The 26,919-nt window shown below is 39.6% G+C and overlaps 1 protein-coding gene across 1 annotated transcript in view; it reads right to left on the bottom strand.

The window, feature by feature from the left end:
* Window positions 1-4,263: 4,263 nt before the first annotated feature.
* The window catches only part of PTH2R (parathyroid hormone 2 receptor), a 114,176-nt gene continuing 91,520 nt past the window's right edge, over window positions 4,264-26,919 (bottom strand). Inside the window, exons 10-13 of the mRNA XM_037850365.1 lie at window positions 14,835-14,929; window positions 8,253-8,391; window positions 6,823-6,864; window positions 4,264-5,428 (exon numbers count right to left, since the gene is read on the bottom strand). Of these exons, the coding sequence (XP_037706293.1) occupies window positions 5,036-5,428; window positions 6,823-6,864; window positions 8,253-8,391; window positions 14,835-14,929 (669 nt within the window). The 3' untranslated portion in view covers window positions 4,264-5,035. The remainder of the gene's footprint in view (window positions 5,429-6,822; window positions 6,865-8,252; window positions 8,392-14,834; window positions 14,930-26,919) is intronic.

The following is a 26,919-nucleotide window of genomic DNA, read 5'->3' as shown; positions in this document are numbered from 1 at the left end:
ACAGGGAAGAACCTATAGCCTCTATTAGTATGGCTTTCTTATGCCTACTGCCATTTAAAGTTGCCGCCTTATATTTTCTCCTGCAAAGTGTGCATGCCACCTTCGGCAACTCCAACCCCCATCAGCCTTGGAAATGGACCTTGGCACGATGGGAAGATTCCACAGTTATACAAACCCAAGTTACAGCAGGGCGACCTTCCTTTCTTGTCAACGCAACTGATCTATTTCCCACTCCTTCCGTATGCCCCACTGGTTGGAATCAAGCCCAATATTACATGTGCCCATCCTCAAACCCCAGAAAACCGTACTGTAATGCTCCCAACCAGTACTATTGTGCATATTGGGGATGTGAAACATTAGCCACTCATTGGAAGCCTTACGCCACTGATCATTACCTAACTCTAAAATGGGCCCCCTTGAACTGCAAACCACCTGAAGAACCCATTACCTGGGGTATCTATGGAAGTCATCACCACATTGCACCTACAGGTAGCTGCTCACATTTAAATCTCACCGTGCAGCTCCCTGCTGATCCCTCTTGGCTCCTCGGTTGAACTTGGGGCTTTAAGATTTACATGAAAGGGACCGACCCAGGAATCCTTATTCTAATAAAGAAGGAAGCAGTACAGCAAAAACCTTCTGCCATTGGACCAAATATAGAACCCACGCCTCCAGCTACCCCTCCTATCCCGAGCACGCCAAGCAAAAATCTTTCCAAAATTCACCCCACTACCCCCCCTTTTATTAGCATCCCAATATTGTCGTCCTCAAGCCCGTCCATATCATTTGACAGCCCGCTTTGGTCACTACTCCAAGCCACCTTTCTCTCTCTAAACTCCTCCCAGCCTAATTTTACTCGTAGTTGTTGGCTGTGTTTCTCTGCCAAGCCTCCTTATTATGATGCTATAGCTCTTAATGTTACATTTAATACTTCTAATGAAGACAATCCTTCCCAATGCCCTTGGAATGCAAGAAAAATCGGTCTCACCATGCAATCCGTTCTTCACTCTGGGCATTGTATTGGTAATATTTCTGCCTCCTTAAAAACAGTCTGTGCACAGTCGTCCTTTCCATCGCCTGGTAAATTCTATATCCCCCCAACAGGGGCAAAATGGCTGTGCTCTTCTACGGGGCTTACTCCTTGCGTATCAGCAAAAGCCCTAACTGAAACAGGGGAAATGTGCCTCTTAGTGGCTGTGTTACCCCATGTCCTCTTTCATACAGAGGAAGACCTTTATCACCACTTGGTCGCGCAGTCTCCAGCCATGCTAAGAAAGAAAAGAGAACTTGTTACGGTTGTTACTATTGCTTCTCTTTTAGGTATTACTGGCCTAGGCACCGGAATCGCCTCTATCGTTCTCCAAAACCAAGGTTTCTCCCACCTAAGAGCTGCTATAGACGAAGATTTAGCCCGCATTGAAACCTCCATTACCCATCTTGAAAAATCCCTTACGTCCCTATCGGAGGTTGTTCTCCAGAACAGGAGAGGCTTAGATCTGCTTTTCCTTAAGCAAGGAGGGCTTTGTGCTGCGCTAGGTGAGGAATGTTGCTTTTACGCTGACCATTCTGGCATAGTTAAGGATTCCATGACCAAACTTAGGGAAGGACTTGAAAATCGCAAACGTGAGCGAGAAACCCAAGGGGGTATCTCCTGGGGACTTAATGGAATCCTCCCCTACCTCCTTCCTATACTAGGCCCCTTAATAACCATAATCCTTATAATATCTTTTGCTCCTTGGGCCATAAAAAGAATAATACAGCTAGTTAAGAGTCAAATTGACTCTGCCCTAAGCAAGCCTATTCAAGTGCATTATCACCGGCTTCACCTCGCTGACCAGGGTTTGGATCCAGATCATCTGACTGCTACCCACCCTTACGGGTAAGAAACCCCCTCCTACGGGAGCAGCATATAACTCGAAAATATGCTTCTAGCGTATGCTATGATTGGTACTGCTGGGTGCGAGGCAAAGCACTGCAAAGGAGGGCCAAAGCAACTAAAGGCCATTTTCGAGCTCCTTGAGAAATATGCCTCATTTGCATAGGGGTTTTGCTCTGCCAAAAACTCCCCTCCCCAGAAAAACAGAGCCACAAACAACTTGGGGAATGAGGCCTCTATTTCCCCCAGCAGGTTAATGCCAAAAGAGTGCTCGATCAGCATTCTTCCTCCATCCTTTTGAAAAACAAAGGGAGGAGATGTTGGGGACGATTAAGGTAGCATGTATAAAATCCACCCTCAGCGATGCCGGAGATATGCAACATGACAGCTGGGGCTGATGCAATAGCGGCTTAAGTTGCCCTCAGCCTTCTACGGAAGTGATAGCCGTTCGTGCCTAAGATTCACATCTAGAGTGCTAGCTTTACTATCCCAGCAACAGTAGCCACCAATCCTGTGCTAGCCTTACATCTGCCATCCGCCCTAGCAACAGCAGCAGCCAATCCTAGGCCGCCACCCGTTCGTACTAGCCACTCCCTCTACCTTAGGGTATATATACCCTGCTTCTTCAATAAAGTTTTGCAGCTTGATCAGAAACCTGTCTTGCTGTCGTTCCTCGCGTCTCTTGTCCCATACCATTCCTCCCTCACAGGATTTGGAGCTTCCGTTGAACGTCCCGCCGGCCAGGACAATCATGGACATTGTCTACCACAAGATTCACTGTTATACATTTTCATGTTTTAACCTCCAACTTTCCTTCTGGTGACATACATGACTCTAAGTTTCCCCTTTCCACCATATTCACACACTACTCAGCACTGTTAGTTATTCTCACAATAAAGTGCTACCGTTACCTCTGGGGAGACCATATTTTTGCCTACCACAATCACCAAAGGAGAACAACTCAGAATTATATAATAGTAAGCTCTGGGTTTAAACAATATACTGCAACTCATACATATGACATACTCATTTTCTTCTAAAGGTTCAAAAACAGTTGTTTTTGATTTTTTTTTTTTTTTTTTACAACTTTAGTACCTGCTAAATAAAGGTGTTTCGGCTTATTTAACAAGGAAGGAGCATAAAGAAACAATACTATGACAAGAGTTAAGCAACCAAACTCATTCCCTTTACACCAGGCAGTAAAAAGTGATAGATCTCTGATGTCAGGCTTTCTTTGGCCACAAGAAAAATATGGATTTAGTTTCTCTGCTGCTAAAACAAATACAATTCTTTACTGTATTACAACTTCTAATGAGACCTATTATAAAGGGACAAAATGAGATTTAACTTGGTTTAACAATGATGTAACAGCAAAGTTCTTTCAATAAGTGATTTCTTTTGCAGTCAAAACATCTCTATGAGGTAGACAGAAATTATCTTCATTTTTAAAATGGGGAAATTGAACTATAAAGGAAATTAAGTGATTTTTATAAAGTCACAAAGCAAATTAGCAATGGAATTAAATTTATCTCTGGCTCAGCCCATGAGGATTCTCTCCAAACAGGAGGCAGCTTGCGGATATGACAATATAAAATGAATCAGATGAATTTAAATATGCACAATGGCACCTGAGGAAAGGGAGGAAATTACTCCTACTATCGCACAGAGGAGAAAGAGTGAGCATGGAAGGAAAATATAATCCTTTTCAAGAGGGTATGCAGATATCAGAACAACTTTATTCATCACGACCCAAAATACAACAGTTTAGCTTCAACTGTGTTGTTTTACCTGGAAACATACTGCTCTGTGATGTTTTTCATTTCCTATGCGTGTTTGTCTTCTCCTCTAGTGTGGAAACTTCATATGGGTCAAAGGCTAAAACATATTACAATACGAGTTCCTAAAGCACTCTCTACCTAAAAGGAATTTTTTTGATTGGTTAACGAGCTATGCACCTACAGGGAAAAGGATAGCATAATGATTCAGGGCATGGAGCTTGAAGTCAATAGATCTGTGTCTGAATCCACACTCTTATCAGTAACCAGCTGTGTGACTTCGGGTAAGTTAACCTCTGAAAGACACATTGTCTTCTGTAAAATGAGTGACAGTGATAGGACTTAGCCCATAAGTTTGTAGTGAAGATTAAATGAGCAAATGCTTGTAAACACCTAGCAGGATAACTGGAATGTGACATACTCTGAATATATATTTTCACTACTGCAACATATTGCTATTTCAAGGTCAGGAAAGTACCAGAGCTGAATACTGGTATCTTTTGATATGGAGAAGGGTTAGTTTGGTTGGTTCTTAAAAATAAAGTCAGATACTGCAAGAAAAGCAAAGAACCCAAAATGTACTTTTTAAAACAAACTTTTAATTTATCCCACATGCCATTTGCAATATAGTAAAAGAACAAAGAAGAAAAAGACAAAACAATTTACTATCAATACAAATGATCACAAAATAAATCCACTTGCAGACATGTAAACATGTCAAGGTTTACAAAAAAAGGAGTGAAGACCAGAAGTTTGGCTTGTCATGGAGGGAACATTCAAAAGGAGGGATATGTGCAATATTGTTTTTTGAGTAATTTCCCTTGTTCCTACAAAGAAAAAGGTTAAATTGTCTTATATTTATGATTTTACCAAAGTTCATCCTTTTTGTTTTCCAGTGGGTACTTGTTCCTACATCTTTGATCTTTCAACATATATTTTTCAGGACCTAATGGCTCTTTGAATGGGCAAAATGAACACAGTGATAGAAGTACATTAAAGTGAGAAAGAGAAATAGAGAGCAAGTGCTAATTCCCTAAAAGGAAAATGACACATACTAAATTATCCCTCATATTTAGGGTGAGAGGAAGCTAGAACCAATCAACTGAAACATTTTCTACTCAAAGATAACAAAAATAAAAGAACAATCACAGAGTAAGCACTACACATAAGTTTGGAAGAAAATTTGATGCCAAAATAAGGTGATAAACTTCTCCACTGACACTTCCTCTTTTGTGTTTTTAGTATTTGTAGGAGCTAAATCATGGAGACTGAAAATTTTTGAGTAACACTTTAAGCCTGAATTTTCAGTTCAAAGAAATGCCCATCAAACTTCTCTCACACAACCAGATCAACTAGCTGTGAAAGCCATAGATGGTGAGCTGAGTCACAGAACATCTTCATCTTCTCCTTTGCTCTCCTCAGGGTCTGGGTTAAATTCCAATGGTCTGGAAGACTCCATGAGAATATCATCTCTCTGCGGCCTGTTGTCTTCTTTGGCCTCCTCGTGGATCGCATGTGGCAGGCAGTCCTGCTCCGAGTTACTATGGACATAGCCGGGTAAGGTCACGCGGCTGTCGGGGTGTGTGCTGACTGTCCTGGCCGCTCTGCCCGGCAGGAGCACCATGCGCGTGCTGGCGGCCGTCTGCGGCAGGCTGCTGGTGCTGTGCGTCACGCTGGTGAGCACTGAGCCGTACCTGCGGCTGCCACAAGGGGGCGTCCTTTTCCAGTCCATGGAGAGATCCCACCGACTCCACATCTTCTTCACCTCGGATTGAACCTAAACCGCGAGAAACATACCGCATGTCAGAAATTACTAGGGACATCAGGCAACCTTGTTACCAGGATGTATGCCCCAATTTCAGTGCTAATAATAATCATTAAGTGAGGTTTCACTATGTGCCAGGGACGTTACATACACTCTTCTCTTAACCTCAAAAATCTTCAAGATTGACAGCAAACCGAGGCTTGAGAGAGAGAGATAAAGGGATGCATCCAGGGTTAGTATTTTAATAGAGGTTGAAATGCAGCCAATAGAAATTCTGATTTGTGGGAGAGGAAAAAGAAGCCGGGTTGGAGGAGAAATGAGGGATAAATAGTGCCAGCTATAATTGAGGAACGGCGTGGAAGATAACCAACTTGAAATATTAACTGCCACACTTTCAGTTGGCACAGACGTCCTAAAAGAGGAAAAATGGGGGAAGAAATCATAGAAGAAAAAAAAGTTGTCACTATAAATGCATTCTTAATAGGGTGGGGCTCTTGTTTCAATTCCTGCTGCTGACGATTCAATTCTGCTCCTCTAGCCACTTCCCAGGAGAGAGCTTATTTAGAAGTTCCATGGGAAGCAGGGAAACCAGCTAAGCTGCTGTCACCTGAAAAAACAAATTCCTCTCTGCTCATCTTGGCAAAAATTAATACCTTCCCTACTTACTCCTCCTGAAAAAAATAAGGTAAAAAAAGCAATCCAGAAGTAGATGAGGAAATTAATGAGTTGCTACTTAATTTAAGCTCTTTCTGCTGGGATTGGATAAACATGTGACAATTTCCAAACCTTAGACATGGTCAGAATCATTAGCTGGTCTATAGCTGTAACAAATATCCTTGTGCTTCTGGGATTTGCAGCAATTTTAAAATTTGAGAGGGGAAAGATGAAAGATGGAAACTCATCCAACAGCAGAAAAGTTAAAAGTTACTAAGTCAAGCTAATCATCTAGCATGGTTACTTCTCTCTGCCCAACTCTAGAATGTACTAAAATTGCCCCATCACCATCTTGTAGTTTAAAAAAAAATCAAAGCATTCTAATGGATTTGGCCCAGGGAAGCTTTTATTTGATTTTTATATAGAACTTGAAATTAAATACAAGTTTAATTATTAACTGGAATATGAAGTTCATTGTCCTTAACAAGTATCAATTTGCATTCCACAAGTTATTTTTTAATATCACGGTTTGCAAGAAAGTTGACATTAAAAGTGCTAGAAGATGAAGATCTTAGCTAGTTTACATTCATTCCTGATTTCTCAAAATAATTTATGTTTAAAATATCTCCCTTCTCCCCTCTCATGCTATCCTGTAAATCCTGGATATTCTGAAGAGATTCAGGTCACATTGTAATAACCGTTTATGGGCTTAATCTAGACCTATTGGATGTCTGTGCTTCCTTCAAACCTACCTCACCATTGCAGTAGCAGTAGATGATAGACACAAAGAAACCCTGGAGAGAAAAAAAGAAAATGTTAGCAAAGCTGACAATTCATGAAGTCACAGCATTAAAGTGGCTTCGGTCAAAATGTGCAAGTTGAAAACCATTTTACAGATTATTATACAAATTATTCTCTCCTAATATTTCTTCTCTCCTAATATTTCTTCTCTCCTAGAGAAGATCTTTCCTTGATGTCGGCTTAACCAAACATGTAACTGCATAAAACACTCCAATATACACAAAGAACTGATTTCTATTATATTAGTTTCATTTACATTGTCACACAAGGATCATATAATATCCCCTGGTAAGAGTTATTACATAGAGTATTACATGGTAAGAACAAAAAAAAATTTTTTTCATTCATTCAAAAATACTTATTGAGACTGTACAGTACACTAGTTGCTGATCAGGTGACAGTGATAAACAATGTAAACAAGAAAGACAAGCCCCTGTTCTCTTGAAGCTTATATTCTAGAAGGGAAGAGAGATGCATAAAATAGAAACAAATAGGCACCCAAGGGGAAAACAAAGTAAGATAAGAGCTATGCAGGTAAAATAAGTGAGGTGAAGGAGAATGATGGGGAACTCAGCATAGTTCTCTCTGTGGTGGTGACATCTGAGCTAGTCTGAATGACAAGAGGAGGATTCCAGGCAGAGACAAGCAAGTGCGAGCCCCTGTGGCAGGAATGAACTTGGCATCTTCCAGGAACAGAAAGACCACTGGTATGGTTGGAATTTAGTAGGCAGCAGGGAGCCTGGTGTGAGAAGAGGGCAAGTCAGGCAGGCTCCACACTACGTGGGGCTGTGCAAGCCAGGAAAGAGAATGTGGAGTTTATCCTGAGTGCAGTGGGAAGTCTTTGGATATTTTTGTCAGGGAAGTGACATGATCGAATTTATATTTTAAGATTCTTCAGATTATTGTGTAGAAAATAGATCTACGGTGACAGAGGGTGGTGGCAAATGAGTAAGCCAGAAGAATTAGGTGTCTGCAGTAATCCATGTGAGAGGTTGATGATAATCATATTTTTAAATGAGATAAAATGTGTTGAAGTGACCTTTCCTCTTTTTGCTTTCCTTTCCCATTATTCTCTTCCTTTCCTTACCATTCTTTTACTTTCATTTGTTTTCCATTCACACAAGAAGAGGTCGCTGCTCAGTAGATGTTACATATTTTACAACAATATGCTTTCTTGGCTCACCGCTCAGGCTTCTTTGTGGGAAACACCTCCAGAATCGTGACCTCTGCAGGATGGAAATCACAGGCACCAAAGAATAATGCCCTTCCATGGCCTACAGGGGTCAGGCGCCTCAATGCCAGCGAGAGCGACCGCGAATAGAAGGTTTCTAGGAAAAAGGAGCAAACTACAAGAACAGGATTATCAGACAGCGCTGTTCACCTGAAAGGAGTTGAAGAAGAGCTCACAGTGCATCCGGATCTCCCACCCCAGCCCGGTGAAGGAGTGGGGCAGGCACACCAACACGATGTAGTGCACTCCGAAGACCAGGACCAGCACGAGCGTGGACTTGGCGAGTTTCCTGAAAGAACAGCAAGCCCATTTTATGAATCAACTCGAGGGCCCTGCTGTAAAGACAGCTTGCTGGAAGAAAGAAAACTTAGCAGAACCAACAGGGGCTACCTTTACCCTGACTCTTTGGATCTCACTGCTTCTGCTCAGGTTTTTTTTCTCCCTCCTCTTCCTGTCTCTTTTATAATCAGGGAGACTACTCTCACATCCCATAATTTTATCTCCTTGGTCTCTCTGTCATTTCAGTTTTTCCCAAAGGATGCTATTTTTATAAAGATATGAAATGTCTTTTTTTCCGCCCCCAAAGTCCTTTAACTTCTATGTTTGACACGTAAAAGCATTAACTCCTTCACCCATGTTAACTGTCTTTACTTTTCTAGGTAGCATTTTAGCTTGTTTTGTTCATTTTTATAATCAATTGCTTCCTTGTTTCTTTTGTCTTACAATGGGATCTCCAATTAACATTGATTATGTTTGTTCTCTGAGATATTTCATATTTTCTTATAAGCTACATGTGGTCAATCCCCAAATTCCTCTTACCGTCTCTGAATATTTAATACCACCTCTCAAACTGTCTATAGATCAATTTGGTCTAATCTTATTTTTTTCACACTAAATAATGTGACATCGTTTCCCTTAACTGCCTCTTCTTATACCTTTTTTGGGGCAGTTGGAGGAACCTGATTTCCCTAATCTAATGGGCTGATGCTAAGTGTGGTGGAATGGAGCTATATACCCCAGAAAAACACGTTCTTAATCTTCATCCCTTCCTGCAGGTATGAACCCATTGTAAATAGGACCTTTTGATAGGACTACTTCAGTTAAGGTGTGACCCACCTGAATCAGGATGGGTCTTAATCCTATTACTGGAGTCCTTAATAAGCAGAATGAAATTCAGACATGCAAAGAGAAAGCCAATAGGAAGAAGCCAGAAGTCAACAAAACCCAGAGAAGCCAGGTGGGGCCGCCATATACATTACCATGTGACAGAAAAGCTAAGGACCAAGGATCACCGATGACCAGCCCAGAATGCCAGTCTTCTGGGAGAAATCATCACCCTGATGACACTTGATTTTGGACTTCTCCTAGCCTCCAACCATGAGCCAATCAATCCCTGTTGTTTAAGGCAACCCATTGCATGGTATTTGCTTTAGCAGCCAGGAAAGTAAAACACCAGGTTGTCCCCCAGTGATCACCCTGGTGTTCATGCCCCTGAGAATCCTTTCACCACTGAATGTGGACAGTACCTGGGACTTGCTTCTGACCAACAGAATATGCAAAGATGCTGTGACATCACCTCTGTGATTAGGCCACATGGGACTGTAACATTTGTCTTATTAGCAGACACTCTCTCTTGCTCGATTTAAAGAAGCAAACTGCCATGTTGTGAATAACTCTACTGGGAGGCCCATGTGGCAAGGAAAGGTGGCACTTGGCCAACAGCCAGCAAGAAGCTGAATCTTCCAACAATCACATGAGCTTGGAGGTAGATTTTTCCCCAGTCAAACCTTAAGATAAGATCTCAGCCCTGGTGGACACCTCAATTGCAGCCTGGAAGAGACCCTGAAGCAGAGGATCCAGCTAAGCCAGGTGCAGATTCCTGACCCACAAAAACGGTGAGATAATAAACATGTGTGGTTTTAAGCTGCTAGGTTGGTGGTAATTCATTTGCAGAAATAAATAGCTAGTTCAACAAAGCACATTTTCTGGTGGGTTTCTTTTTTTCACCTTTTATCCAAGAAATTGTCAAATCTGGCTACTTTTTTATTTGTTTCTCAAATATCCCTCTTTTTTATAAATCATTTATGTCCCAATAATCTCAAATAATTATAACCTTCTTCCTTCTTGCTAGTTTTTCCTCCAGATGCTTTATTATCTATCTGTCTATCTATTTACCTACCTACCTATCTATTTATTTATTTTCCTGGGTAGAAGAGTAGAGATTAGGCTGGAATAAGGCTAAAGAGAACCAGATTCAGGTTCCAGATTTGACTTTAAAGACTTGTGTAATCATAACTCAGTTTCCTTATCTTTAAAATGAGGGGATAGGGCCCAGAAGTGCACAACAGCTCCCATATTCTAAGGTTTCACTAGGGATCATCTACACATACTCACTTTCCTATGACAACCTCTTTCCAACTCTTACACAAGCTGGAGTGTCCCACGAAATCATATTAAAATGCCTAACAATTCTGGAGTTGCACACTTGCTCCATCCCATTCTCCTCTGCTTCTCTGTTCTCTCACTAGGGCCTGGTCCACCTGCTCGGCCTCAGTAGTTTCCCCTGCAGCCTAAGGGCTTCCTCCTATGTTGCTTCTAGTTCTCTTACCCCAGACCTTGAGTTACCTACAGTCCACTTAACTTGAAATTCTACTTAAGTTCACTTCATTCAAGGCAATATCCTAGAGGAAGAATCTTAATACCATGGATTTCTCTGACTAAAGTAACTCTTTCAGTAGTCAGGGGCTCCTTGGGATGTGTTTGTCTCCCTCCTTAATCCAGACCAGTGAGTACCCTCCTTCCATCACAGCCTGGGTGGGCAGGACACTTCAAATACCTTGAAGGCATTTTAATTCAGTCTACCCAGATAAAGGAGAACACATTAACTGCTCTTGCAGACCCTAAGAAATTTGTCTAACATCACTCTGTGGAAAAAAATTGCATTCCCTCCTTTAAGATGAAAAGGTAAATCTGCCTAGAGATTGTTTTCAAAATCAGCCTGATTTTGATTATTCCTACTCTGAGCCATAACAAGGTTAAAACAAAAAACAATGCAGAACAACACATTGTGAAATTATCACGAATGTAAAAGTTTAGGGACAGTTTGATTCGATGAAGAGTAAGGAAAAGTTGTCTAAGACTAAAGTTTCTTGGATCTCCTGACCAGGTCAGCTATCTGGATTTGCTCCATGTTTGTCTTTGACGAGGCTCTTTCACAATTCTGTAGAAATAAAGTTAATATGTAGGAAACTGAGAGTATTGTATTCATTTTCTATTGCTGCAGAACAAATTACCCTTAGTGGCTAAGACAACACCCATTCATTAGCTCACAGTTTCTGTAGGTTGGAAGTCACAGCTGCTTTGCTCAGTGTTTCATGGAGTGAAATCAAGGTGTCAGCTATGCTTTGTTCTCATCTGGAGCTTGGAGTTCTCTTCCAAGCTCATTGGGATGGTTGGCAGACTTCAGTTCCTTGTGAAAGTAGGATGGAGGTCCCTGTTTTCTTGTTGGCTGTCAGCCAGGGGTCACTCTCAGTTCCTAAAGGCTACTCTCAGTACTAGTCGTGCTGCCCTCTCTTAGCGTGTCGGAGAATCTCTCTCCAGTCTGTCAGGATGGAGTCATAATAATGCATCATAACCACAGCAGTGACTACCCCATCACCTCTGCCATATAATGTCACCTAATCAAGGGGGAGACCATCCCATCATATTCAGAAGTCCTGCCACACTCAGTGAGAGGGAATTACATAGGCATGTATACCAGAAGGCAGGATTTTTCGAGACCATCTTAGAATTCTGCCTACCACGATACATGCAAATAACTCCCGTCCCTACAAATGCAAATTGTGTCCAGTGCAATGCCTTTAATTTCATCCTATGGATGTTGACCAGTTTTGCTGGTTTTGCATCCATTTGTAAATTCATTTCAGCATTCATTATCTGACTACACACTGAGTTCTCTTTTGAATCAGTTGTATCTTACTGGTTCCTTCTTTAATTAATGAGCTAAATAACATGTTTGAAGTATGTTCATTTATATTTATATAAAAGTCATGATTATATCATCTTTTAAAATTCATCCTTCAACAGCCCTAAGGGAGTTAAAGTAGTGGCACATGCCAGGCCAATGTATACATGTGATTCAATCTGTCTATTCACTTACTATGACAGGCTTTTCCATTCATATCATATTCATCCAGCTCTCCAGGCAGTGATATTTCAGCATCCACCGTGTCCCCCATGCACCTGTACAGCTTGCAGCCCAGCTCTCTGAAAACACAGCTGCCTAACGAGATGACTCAGGAATGCACAGAGGGAAAGCAGCCTTTGGCTTCAGCTGGAAACGTGTTGGTGGCTCTTTGTCCAAGGCCAAAGCCAGGAGAGGAATACAAAGAATTCGAAATGGTTTGCTGGACTCAGTGTCCTGTTTAAAAAGTAGATGCCCCAATTCCTACAGTTTAGAATGCTTAGAATGCACCTGCCTCACTTTGTGCCTTTCCACACCCACATTGCTTTGACTTATAACACTGTGGCTCGTACCCCAGGTACACAGCTAGAAGTGGTCCCCCTGGAAAACCTTTACTTTTCAAGTCAATTTAGGTTAAAAAAAAAAATAAATGAAAATAAATGCTTTTTCTCTTAAGTCTGTCTTTATCCCTCCTGGTTTAGAATTAGTCTTTCCCTTTTTTTCTGCAAACACAACACTTGGTACATTGCATCTCTACTGGTATTTCCTCACTTCATTTTAATTATTTGATTATGTGTCTCCCTCTCCCAGTAGATTGTGGGTTCTTTGCAGGCAGAAGAACCATGTGTCGAGATCTCTTGCATCTCAACCAGTGTATGGCACAAGGAGGACACTCAGAAAATGCAGCTGTCGGCTACTGAGCACCTACTCCTTTTGCATCCTGTGCTCAGCACCTCATTTCATTCAGGCGACAACACAGGGAAAGCTATTATTATTATCCCACTGCCAGGTGAGGATAGAGGCTCAGAGAAGGAAAGTGTCTGTCCAAAGTTACACAGGATGGTGGGTCCAGTCTTAAAATCTGTGCTCTTTATGTTTATAATATTTAATAAATATTGGTTAGATTTATTCTAAAAGTAATAAATATTATAAATTGTTGTGTGTAACACTGAATGGTCAAGTGAGCCCAAATATTCAAGTTTCTTTTTCCATTAAATCTTGTATTTTTCACATTTTTCATGTTCTTCCAATCTTGGCAATCTTCTTCTGCTTACAAAGGAATTGAGTTGTAATTTAAGGGGGGGTACAAAGTATTAGATGTTAAATCTGATAGATCCTTTAATTTTTAATCTTGTTTTTAAAGAAAATGATTATAAACTCTAGTTATGCAAGATGTCACCACTGGAAGAAAGTGGGTGAAAAGTATATGAGATCTCTGTATTATTTCTTAAAACTGCATGTGAATCTACAATTATTTCAAGATAAAATTTTTTTAAACAGCCAAGTGTTTTAATACATTTCTATTTTAAACCACTGTACCAACTAAAGGAGATCATGTACTTTTCAGAAGTCCTCCTTTACTTATATGTGTGTGTACATATAGGCAGGTGGTTGTGCGTGCACACGTGTGTACATGTACACACGGAAATGAGTGTAATAACTGAGATGCCACCATTTTGAAAAGTATATGTGCATTTTCATTGTCATATTTTAGCAAGAACATTCATAGATATGTTTGAAACAGGTGATGACAGAACGAAATAAAAGTTTAAAGATACAAAACTGAATGGACATAAATTTAAATACTTGATTTACCCTCAAAATAGGAATATCAGTGGAAAAGAGACACAAATTTCATTTCCCTAAGTCTCTTTATTTTAAAATACCTCTCACTTTGTGAAGAAGAATGAAAAGCTGTTTACATCTTTCATTGTTCTGTCATCCTCTGGCCTGATGCGATATAATCACAGACAAGCTATTTTAGCATGGCATAAGCCCTTAACTGTAAATTCTTTTACCCAATTTATATTACAATAATACCACTGTAGCCCACTGAAAATAGCTGGAGCTAGCAGCTGCCAGCTTGTTCATATGGTGCTTGCCATCTAGACAGCATTTTATAACAGTATGAGGCAAAAATAGTTACCTGTTTTAGTATTATAAAGACTGAGCCACCTCCACCTGATGCTTCCATGTGTCCCGATGGACAGTGGCCAGAATTTCCAAAACAGGGTCCAATGGGAGAAATGCAGAGACCTTTAAATATTTTGATAATGATCACAAACACTCATTTGCCCTTTCTTCATCAGAGATTGAAAATGGACCTCCCTCAATCAGCATATTTGAAAGTCCTTAAAAATTTACATTTGGTAGGTGCCAATTGGAGGGAAAGATTGGAAACAATAAAGCGAATTTACTTTCTTGATCTTTTTCAATTATGACATTATTTTTAGAATGCAGATAAACTGTCTTCCAAGATCATCAAGAAGAGATTTTCAGGGGGAAAAAATGGTTTGCAGGAAAATCCCATCTGCTAAGAATTTATTTTAAAAATTACACTTAGAATTTAAGCACACTGGAGAGGTTTGAGTTATTTATATTTTCATAAAACATATATACGTTTCAGCTAAACCACACAATTAAACCAAATAAAAGTACATATTCACAGATTTAATCTCTTACAGACATTTCAGAACAATCAATACCTGTTTCTTTACTTTAAATAGTAACAAAATATATCTTCTGAAGGGTGCCTGTGCTGAAATTACCTGTATTGCTTTCTCGTATCGTGCCCAACTGCACTGGTCTCCCAAATTTTGGTAGCCAGAACTCTAACCATATTCAGAAAGAGAATAAAATTCAGCTGAAAGAGAAGGTAATATTATAAAGAATTATTAGGTTAGTCTTCAAGATGTTTTATAAAAACTTAGAAAAACTTCCTCCTATTCAATGACTGAAAATTCCCCTTTCCTTAAGTGTGAGTGAGAGAATCTAAGATAAGATATTGGAAACCTAGTGATTCCTGATTTGCCCTCAAGAAAAGAATGATAGAAAACTTCAACAGCATTGGAAAACTAGAAATACTGGAGGAAGATATGCCAGAATCCACAGAGAATTTCCAAACCAAAAGTTATAGTCATTATATAAATGTAACATACTGCCCTTTTGGAAATGAAATCCCAGCTTGTCTCTATTTTAGGGGAAAAAAATACTAGAGTTGTTTGGGGGATGCTGTCTCCCTTTTCATGTTTGACAGGTGTCAGGTGGAGTATAAAAGTTTTTTTAAAAGGCAAGTAATCCACTGAGTAGAAATAGGCCACCAGTGCAAGCAATTAAGTTGAATTTGGTATTTTATTGATGTGGGCATCACTAGAGGCAATCAAGTTCTGGTCTTTAACAAGGGGAAGGGAGGGGTATGTTGGATGGATGAGCCTTTTTGTGTCAGAGGGCCTCAAATCAGGGAACCGACACTGAATGAACAGAAAAAAGGTCTCTAGTTCCGGGTTCTTAAGCAGGTGGAAGCCAGAAACCACTGCACCCTCTCATTCAGGGAGACAGCAGCAGCCCAGAAAGTGTAGTACTTTACAAGCAAGGGAAGTGTGGATCGCTAAGAGGAGGCATTTGTCAAGGTCAGAGCAGGGGCCAGAAAAGAGGACCCATTAAGTTCCATATTCCTAGGGATAACTGGTCTTGTGGGAGCCTCAATCACTTCTAAAATATGGAGGTTTTTGGTCACTGGGTGATTCATATGCTTTACTCCCCCATCCAGCTGATCCTCGGCATGAGCCCTTAGCCCCCTGCCATCCTCTTTGCCACTCTCTCACTGACTGCCCTGTGGACACCCCTCATCAATTTCACAGCTTTCTACAAGGGGCTGGGTCTACAGGGCAGGGTCTCAAGCCCCATACCCTGGGGAAAGGGCAGGGGTATGCTATGGGCTTGTGGACAAAAAGAGAGAAGGTTTTCAGGCTAATTGAAGCCGTCATTTGTTGAGAACTACTCATTTAAATCCTCACATCCATATGGGACAGATATTTTTATCATGCCCATTTATTATTGATCCCATGCCTATGTATTATTCATTCAGCTAAAGAAATTAACTGATTTGATCCAGGCTCCTGGTTATCAGCTGAAGTTTGAACCAGGTCTGTGTGGCTCCGTATGATACATTCTTAACAGGTATGTTATACCTTCTTTCCAGGAGGATAGAAAGACACAAAACATGAAAGTAGAAGATTTCCATCCATGTCCAGAACCAGGGGCTCTGTCCTCAGGTCAGCAGATCACAATAAGTAAATATTGTAACCTCCAGGAATTTGGCTAGAGGAGACATACATCAACCAGCCCATCAGTTCAATAACACAGAGAAGGATTTTTAAGGGTAGTCAGATGGATTGTGGAAAGACTTAAGGAAAAAAAAACTAATATTGAGTAGAATTCGCTGCCTTAAATTATGTTACAAAATACACACATGCACATATACACATACACTTTCAAACACATTCAAACATAAGCAAAGCATGGTGCCTGAGAAAAGTCCTGCATCACAGAAGATGGAGAAAATATTTCAGAGGTAGAGTGAGAGCATATTTTGAAAAAGATGCATTGGAGAAAACAGAATTAAATTTAAAATATATATATATATATTTGTTTTGAAAACTGGCAACAACCCATATGTCTGTCAACAGATAACTGGATAACCAAAATGTGGTATAGTCATACAATGGAATACTGCTTAGCAATAAAGAAATGAACTACTGATACATAAAACAACAGTTGAATGAATTTCCAAATAGTTATTCCGAGTGAACAAAGCCAGACAAAAATGATTATGTCACTCTAGAAATGGCAGGCTAATCTACAGTGACAGACTGAAGATCAGTGGTTGCTTAGAAATAGGGGGAAAGGCCAGAAAGAAGGATCACCAAGGGGCAGGAAAAAAGCTTTGGGGGGATTATTTAGGAAAATATAGAATATAGTTTAATTAGAACCTGAAAGTTCTTGACTTCTTATTATTCCAGAGTTTTACATGAATTGACTCTTTTTGGTCTTCACAACAACTCCAGGATGTAGGCACATTATTATTGTCCCCATTTTAAAGGTGAGGAATCTGGGATACTGGTTATGCAAATTATACATGGCCATGTAGCTGGCAAGTGGCAGAGCCCAAGTCAAGTCCATGCAGTCTGGATCTATCATGAGGTATCCTTAACCATTGCACTATATCGCTAATAAAAGAGAGCTGAGTTAACAGCAGACTGAGTTGACGGCAGAAATTTTTTAAAAGAGCAGGATGGATTAAGAAAAGATTGTAAAGAATCTAAAATACAATCAAGTTTTAAAATCAATATTAGGAACAGCACACAGTAGATCAGACACAGCAGGAAAATGGAATCAGCCAGCTGGAAGGCACTTGAAGAGTCTTCCCAAATGGATAAAAAAGAAAAAGGCTTGAGTGATGATGGATAAGATGATTATTTGGAGGGCATGGAACTGGGAGCCAATATGCAGATTACTTCTCTTTCTGAAGATAAGGACAAAGAGAATAGATCAATAAATAAAAACATAAGAGAAAAAAATTCCCAAGCTAAAGACAGATCTGCATCTGCAGATGGAAAGGTGATATTCTATACTAGGCAAAGTGAATGAATGAGAACAAGGCCAAGAAGAAGATTCTGGTGAGATGTATTTTTTTATTTTAAAGAATGAAGAAATAATTTTAGGAGGAAATCATTTAGAGGGTCCTGGCATATCTCACATAACCTTCTTGGGAGAAAAATTTTGCTTCAAGTTCTCCTCCAGGACAAACTACCAGTAAAACAAAACAAAGAAATAAAAACTGGGAAGGTATGGAATAAAATGATTGCCAGTAAGCACTAAAGCTAGTCAAACATATGATGAATTTCTATGTAAAGAAGGTTAAAAAATAATTGAAATATAAAAATTAGATTTTTTTTTTTCAATTAAAAGTTCAAAGATTTATTCCATTGGACCACTGATGTATTATAAGAAAAAATCCAAAATTTCAGCCATGAAACCTCTGACTCCTCAGGCTATCCTGTGTCCGAGACTTGGTTCTTGGGGTTCTCTTTGCCTGGAACATTCTCCCCACTCCGTCTCACATACTTTTAACAGGTCAGCTCATTCTCAGGTTTCAACCTGAACCTCACTCTTTCTCAGAAGCTACTCCTGACACTCCACCCCAACCATAGCACCTTTTGCTTTTACATGTTTGCCTCACCCACCATGCTGAAGTTTTGTGAGGAAAAACCGGTGGCTGTCTCCTCACCGTCTCATCTCCATCGCCTCCTACGGTGCCTGCCTCATTCTTGGTGTTCAATCAAGAATTATTAAACAAGTAGGTGACTAAGTGAACGAATGAGATTAGCACTCTAAACACTGCTTATATTGGGGTAAATCGGCCTATCCCCCTTAGATGCAGAATTCTATCATAAAAGACATTATCTGAAAAAGAAGTCAAAATTTATCTATAGGAATGTTCACTGTTATAAAATATCTATAAAATCATCCATTTACACTTGCAATTCTCAGTTATACCTTTGCATATATGCTGGGGAGAGGTCCTTTCTCCCGATTCCTAATTTTTCCATCGAGTTGAGCTCAGCTGATCTGATACTTCTGTTCGCTTCCTTCCCCTTTTGTCACTCCACCTCTGGAGGAGATGGGTTGAAGTATTTGATGAATAAACGTAGGAAGAATACCTGGGTTTGCTTGGCTCAGCCCATCCTTCTGTATCTTGGGAGCCAGCTGCCTGCAGCAAGCAGACTTTCCCAGCTGCATCTCCAGGGTTAGGGGCCTGCCCCTCAGCATCCCCTGTACTTGGACAGGCAGAGCATGACTAATTATGGACTCCTTCAACAGGCCCACTTGGCTAGCAGATGGAAGGCCACATCCTCCCATGCAGTCTCCAGGACCACAAGGGCTTTTTTTTTTTCTTTTTTTTTTCTGGTTTGCCTCGTCCCCTCCTTTGTTTCATTTCTCAACTTGTTTGGCACCTGGGCAGGGAAGGGGAGTGCTGTGTATTAGGTCCCCTCAGAGACCCTGTGAATACATCACATCTCACTTCTCAATATTGGCTTATTTTTCAATATCATGAACATAAGAAATTTTTTTTTACTTTGTTTATATGTATAGTGCTACTAAATATTGAACTTTTAAAATAGAATATATAACAAACTCCCTAATTCTATATCAAATACTGTAATTTGATTATCTGCATAACAGGTATGAAAAAAACATGTAGATCTTTTTCATCAATTGTAATTTTATTTAGAACTTCAGGATAGCATCTATGATAAATTCCATTATTTATCATTAATTTATCATTAATTTAAGCATTATTTTACCTAAGATTCTATTGTCTGACTGATTTAGAAGAGGGTAGAAATTCTGAAAGGGAGATTTTTCTCTAGGAAAAAATTAATTCATAATTTGACCAGAGGTTAGGGATTAAATTTTGTCCATTGTACTTAAAATTCCTTCCTTCCCAGTTATCCCTTCATCCCCGTCCCTTGTTTTTGGTGATTAAGCCTCAATAACAACTGGTGAGGAAATGAATCAATGACTGAACATTGGCTGATAAACTTGTACTCTGTCCCATTCCTTTTGTATTTTAAAAAGTGCACTGGATGTTTTTAAAACTTATCACTTGAAATATTTCTTAAAGCCCTGTATTAGAAATACCGTCTTATTCCTTCTGCCAAAATCCCCTGAGATTTCCTTTGACAGGCCATGTGGAACTAATGCATTTACAAGGAAAAAAACTGAAAATCTGGAGCTTTCCATTTAATGCACTCTAAGTAGCATGCAGTCCCCTGAAGAGTAACCACTGGGTGAGTCATTCAAATTAGACCATTATTCATAGGATGAGCAAGCCCATGACAGACATCACAAACTATCTGTTGGACACGGAGATTCGTTCTTAGCTTGGACACACAATGATGCTTTGATCCATAATAAAGGAAACATCTAAAAACAAGCAAATATATACAACAAAAAAACGACCCCAGAAAGAAACAATCACTACTGCCCCATATTTTCCTAATACCCATCCACATCAATATTGCAAACCATAAGCTCTCACAGTTATATCAATTCTCTGTAGAGTTTTTTAAAGGTCAAAATCTCTGCAATAGTGTTGTCAGATTAACATTAGGTAAGATATCCCCAAGGTGCTTCTCAAGTTGAACATTCTTTGATTCTATTTCTTATTTTTTGGAAGAATTTCCAGAAAATGAACTACTATCTGCAGAAAAGCAAGCATATAAATTCTAATGTCTCAATGAGTGAGCAGCCCTGATATTCAATTTCAGTTGCTTTAATTGAAACTGAAGGTTGCTTAAAGGCTGAGTTTTGGATTTTCTATTTCATTGCTCCCACCCTTTGGAAGCATCACTTAGATGCATGTACCATTTGAAAAGTGATTCTGGAAGAAATTTCTATGTTTCAAGTATAGAGATATGTCATTAAATTGGTTACAAGCTTACTTTTCTTATTGATGACAACATTTACCCTTTTAAAAAAACAAAGTTCTCCTTATTGCCCATTCACAATTTAATTGAGCTAAGATGAAGCAATGCATTGTACAGGGAATTAATTTGGGGCTTTATGGCATCCCAAAAGAAGATGGAATCCATTTTATATGAATGGAATATGTGGGGTTGACTCCCATTAAAACAGGGAAAAGCCATTGATTGTGGACACACTGCCCATGTCACCAGCTGCTGCAGCACTGATTCCTTTCGCTGCTAACCTTAGCAACTTCCAGCTCTTTACGGTTGTTCCAATTTAAATGCAGCTCTTTAATTCCTGTCACTTTCTTTGGAAGTTGTGTAAAGAGTGTGGTCTCTCATAGAAATCTGAGGACCTTCAAAATATCATAATTGACGTCGGAGTCAATCAGATAGGACTATGCACTTAAACATGAGTAATTAGCATCTCTCAAACAGATATTCACACCTTCACACTAATTCATTTAATCCATCCACTATAATGCCTCCAGAGTTTTCTCTCAAAACCTAAATCTGATCGGCTCACTAATCTGCTTAAAACCTTTCCATATCTCACCATAATTTATCTCTCAAAACAGAATTCGAGTCCATTCATAATTCAACTCCCATCCAACTTTCCAGGGTGAACCCCTGAATTTTCCACAGATGCAGCCTCCATTCCAGCCACAGAAAACATGACCTATCCTTTTACAACTTGGCATGTAGTAATCTCTGTGCCTCGAAAACCCTTCCCTCCTCTCTGCCTCTCAGCTGAATTTCTACTTTTCCTTCACATTTTCAGCTCAAATCTCAACTGCTTGGTGTTTTCTTTACCAAGCTCTCCAGACAGAGTTCGGTTCTTTGTCCTCATCATTGTTAACTCCATGATGGCCACAGAGAGACAGACAACCCGATGTCCCCGCTGCATGGGTCACGCTTTCCATTATAGCCACCTCTGCTCGGACCACCACAGCCACCACCACTGCTGCTGCTGCCACCACTGCCACTGGCTGGTGTTCACTGAGTGCTTTTCACAGGCTGCACTAACCATTCAGAATGATCTGATTTAGTTCTCATAATAACCCTCTGAAGTAGATATTAGAAACTCCCATTTCCTTTTTAGAAAATGAAGCCCAGAAGGGCAAAATCAACACAAGGTAAGTAGCTGGCAATAGGTAGCAACAGGATTCAGATACTTGTTCATCCCACTACAAAGTCTACATTTTTTTACTATTACAAGTTGCACCTCTTCCACTAATAAGCTGTATAACCTTGTTTATGAGTTTTATGACTTTTAAAATAAGTCAGTTAGACTTGACAAAATCTAAGAGCCTCCAAGCTCTGATATCCTATGATTCTAAGTTGAATACTTCTCTATGTGTTCTAGAATCCCCAGTGGTAACTACAATACCAACAATACTGTCAACATACTTACTACAGTTAGCTGAGAAGGAAACTACACTTTAAATGATTATAAGGCATATAAATGTGGAAAATGCTTTCTGACTATGGCAAGCTTAACAAATAATCTTCCTATGATCCACTATGAGTAACTTTGTCAAACATATATGTGCATTTTCCATTTAGTTGATATTTGCTAGCTGCCAATAAGTAGCAGACACTGCCCTGGACTCTAGGAAAATAAGAAGAAAAAGAGATGGTCTCTGCCCCGAGGAGCCCACAGGGAAATAGGCACATGATCCAGTAAGTAAAATGCAATACAGTACGTCTACAATGGAAATTCTTTTAAAGTGCCTGATCACTTGAAATATAACTCGCCTCCCATAACCATGGGGACATTCACTGGTTGCCCTGGTCAGGCCCTTTGCAGCAACTTCATTGTTAAGGAAATTTGCCTAGTTCAACATTCTCCAAATAGCAATTAGGGTGCCACTACCATGATCTTGTCATATTGATATAATTTATCTACTATTATTTATTTAATATTTTTCTTCAAACAATCCACTTTCATTAAATTAACTTATTAAATTAAATACTATACCATTACTATAAGTGGAAAACCAGTAGTAGCTACTAAGTATAAACAAAAAGTAACTGTAAAAATGAATACAGAATGATCTTGAGGCTTGCACTTGTGAAACTTATGGCTGTGGAGGGGAGGCTAAACCTACCTATGGTTGTGCCTAAGAGTCACTTCCAGAGAACCTCTTTTGTTGCTCAGATGTGGCCTTTCTCTCTCTAATCCCAACTCTGCAAATAAATTCATTAACCTTCCTACCATGAAGGACATGACTCCTAGGGGAGTGAGTCCCCCTGGCAATGTGGGAAACAACTCCCGAGAATGAGCCAGGTCCTGGCATCAGGGATTGAGAGTGCCTTCTTCACCAAAAGGGGAAAAAGAAAGGTAACAAAATAATGTTCCAGTGGCTGAGAGATTTCAAATAGAATTGAGAGGCTATCCTGGAGGTTACTCTTATGCAAGCTTCAGCTAGATATTCCAAATGGCCACAGTATGCCAAGCCAAATCAACAGTAGTCCTGAAAACCCTAAAGAATACCCAGATCTCTATCTGAGACTCTATAAAAGTTTCACTCACTAAGTTTATTTTACAGAAACTTAAATCCTCCAGAGTGGTCCTATGCCAGATAAGTCCCCAAACCCTTAGGCAACAGCCTTTCCAAGAACATCAACCAGCTGGATCCCTTTTCCCCATAATGTCAACACTCCTTTCCAATATGAACAAGTTAGGGTGGTCACTGCCTAGACACCCCTGAAGATTGAGACAGTGATCAAACGAGAGGGAGGAGTAGCAACAGACAAGAGAGGATTTAACAAAGGACTACGAATACTGAATCTTTATATAATTTTTTTTTAATCTTTAGGGTATTAGAACTAGAAGGAAGTAATTGAAACAGTAGAACTGTAACCTTAACATTCTTTGAAATTTTCTCTATAACTACTTGTTAAATCATACTTTGAAAGTTACCACTTTTCTATATATATGTTATATTTCACAAGAAAGAAATAACTGAAATTGTAGAACTGTAACCCATAACATTCTTTGAAATTTGCTCTATAACTACTTCTTAAATTGTACTTTGAAAGTTATCACTTTTATGTATATATGTTATAGTTCACAATAAAAAAAATTTTTTTTAAAAACCCATGGTAAACAAAAAGTTTTCAAATAAAAAAAATCAATACAACAGGAAAAAAAGTCTTATGAAATTTAAACAGATTGGATTGCCTGCCACTTCCCTCTCAAAAGACAATACACATGTAAGGGTTGTGTTAAAGACCTTCTCCCTGACGTGTTCAGAAGGCTTGAAAAGGGACCAATGTCTTCCATGGATGACTTGCTGTTACTTAATGACCTTCCATGCTCCATCTAAATCCTCTCATGCACTGGGGTCTGTGCCCCCACTTCAAGAACTACTGTCCTATCTTAAATCCTAGCACCTCAGGGAGACCCCCAGGTACACTTTTGAGCAGACCTCTGAGCTCCAAGGGCACTTGGTGCTCTCTCCAGGCCCCACTCAGGCCACTGGGATGACCACAGAATGCCATTAGGAAACTGGTTTCTTTTTAATCAAAAATGTTTTAAAATTCAAGAATGGGACTCATACAAGAAGCAAGAAAGTGAAAGTGAAAATAAGAACATCCTATTATACTTTGCTCACCTCATGGATGATGGTGTTTGAATAGAAAGTGAGTCATGGAATGGTTTATCTGGGAAATTATGATTAAGAGCTTAATAATTTTTCTGAAATTTAAATATTTCTTTATTGCAAAGTAAAGCCTTCTAATTTTAAAAATACAGGAAAAATGAAAAAGTTTAATAATAGGTAAAAATAACCTCCAATCCTACCAACAAGGAATAACCACTTTAATATTTTGGTAAGATACTTTACAATGCTTTTTAGAGTAATCAGATAAATTGCATACTAGGCTTTATGGAGACAGGGGGAGAGGACATTCCCTGCTCAGAAGAGCCTCTGCACACCTGACGAGCCCTCACCAGGTCAGCCTGAGGAGTTCACAAGCTGCAGAGACTGCAGAGTCCAGGAAACCAGATGGCCCCTGGGCCTCTCAGGTCTGGCTAGCCACTTACAGAGGAATGAGGCACAAGTATTAGCATTAGCGTTGTCCAGTAACTCAGACATGCTTGTTTTAAAACTCTCAGATCAGAAATTATTTTTATTTTTTTATGGAGCATGATTTTAGATGATGGGTGACAGGTGATTTTTTGATAAGCTGAGACTTGACGGAAGAGTAGGGGTAAGACAGGTGATGAGCAGGGGGGCAGGAGGTGGGCATACCAAGCCCAGGTAAGGCCCCTGAGGTAGGAAATCTCCTGGCACGTTCAAGGAACTGAAAGAAGGCCACCATGGGAAGCTGAGGTAGCGTAAGTGAAGGGAGGGTGACATGATGTGAGATGGGTGGAATAAGAAGGGACCAGGTCATGGAAATGGGTAAAATGTATTCTAAGCATAAAGGGGAAGCACTCGGAATTCCAAATCCCAGTTCTTTGATCTCTTTGCCTCATAACTTCTCTTGGATTCATGCCCTGTCCAGGTGCCATCACCATGGCTTAGACCCTCACCCACTATTACCTGTTGCCCTGCCAGCAACCTCATTCCATCTAACCTATCCTTCCCATTGCCATCGATGGGATCTTTCTGAAAGATACACTAGATCCTGTCACTCTTCAGTGTGTAACCTTTGGTTCTCACCACTTGTAAGAGAGGGTCTCAATTCTTTAATGAAGCCAATATCCCCTTTAGGGTCTGCCACTGGCCCCCCATTTGCAGCCTCAGCTCCTGACACTGTTCCATATGTACCCTTGGTTCAGGCTCATCAAAATGCTCTCATACTCTTGATTGTGGTGATGAATACACAACTAGGTGATGATACTGTGAGCCACTGATCGTACACTTTGAATGGATTCTATGGTGTGTGAATACATCTCAATAAAACTGCATTTTAAAAAATGCTCTCCTACCCACTCTGAACTTACAATGGTTCCCCCCCCCATTAATCACTACTTCCTTTGCTCATGACTTTTTATTATTAACTCCACCTATTTCCAAAGTAGATTTTACAGGACTTTTTTTTTCCCCTGAAAGCTCATCTTGCTTATAAAAACTGTCCTCTTTTCTATTCTAAGTAAAATAATCAATGTCCTTGAATCCAGATTTAAAACACATCAAGTAGGGTTCACTGTGCACCTTTCGGCCTCTTGATTCCAGGATTCCTGTCTGCTCTTTAAACTGATCCTCTGAACCACTACCACCAGCAGTCCTCCATCTGGTGTTGCTACATCTCACGGGTCATCCAGGCACAGCCTTCCACATTTTTACACCCATAAGAGCCAATTCTCTCTCCTAGGAGGTCTGAATTCTTGCGGTTTATCTCCTTGTCCCTCGATGTATTTCGAGAGACATGCATTTTTTTGCAAACTCCACCTTGGGGCTTTTCTTCACAATTCTATTTTTTCTTCCACTCTCTTCTCCACTTGACTTGAGCTACTCTCTTTTTCATAATTTACCCTTCTTTACATTATTATTAAAAATAAGGGAGATACTGATTTCAAATCCAATTCTTGTCATTTGATGTGTTCTGTCCTAACTTTCAGATATCTAGTAGATTGCAAGTAAATTAAGAAGCTTGAAGGGAATTGTGATAACCCTGAATTAAAATAATGAAACAAAACAGTTACTATCAGTTACCTTTGGTTGTCACCCTTTGTAAGAGTAGGTCTCCAGTCAGGAAGGAACGTGCTCTTGAATCTCTTCTATGAATTTTGAGATTAAATGGACTTTGTCATTTTGAAAAAAAAATTTTAGAATTCTTGCTTTGGAGCTGACATGATTTTAGTTCAAGAAGATGAAAATGGCCTTCCACCTAAGTTTTTTTCAAAATTTATTGAGTGTGCCATCTTTCCTACTTCTGTTTCACCAATGCTGAGTCTTTTAGAAGCTCTTTAATCTAACTTTACTGTTTCACATGGCAATTCAGAAATCTCAGCAAGTGTCACATTCATTTTGATGTGGTCATGAGTAACTTAGATCTGTAAACAAACAATGAAACTTTGGATAAACACAAAGTGTTTCAAAGGAAAATATCTATGATTTACTTTTCCACCATTCTTTTCTTCAGTTCTGAATAATTTTGCAAAGAGCCCTAGAATTTTAATAGGTCCTCCCTTTTCACCAGATGAAAATTCAAATATAAACATTACATAAAAATTCTGAAAAATTTAAGAACAATTATTATCTCTTATTTACCAGTCCCAGCAGAAGGTACCGAAGACGTGAAAAGTTAACACGATGTAGGTTATCCTCTATAAAAGGTACTAGTAATATATGCGGGACGAACTAGA

The sequence above is a fragment of the Choloepus didactylus genome, chromosome 9 (genome assembly GCF_015220235.1).
Source record: "Choloepus didactylus isolate mChoDid1 chromosome 9, mChoDid1.pri, whole genome shotgun sequence".
NCBI classification, from domain to species: domain Eukaryota; kingdom Metazoa; phylum Chordata; class Mammalia; order Pilosa; family Megalonychidae; genus Choloepus; species Choloepus didactylus.
The sequence above is the reverse complement of the archived record's forward strand: the minus strand, read 5'-3'. Positions and strand labels throughout refer to the sequence as shown.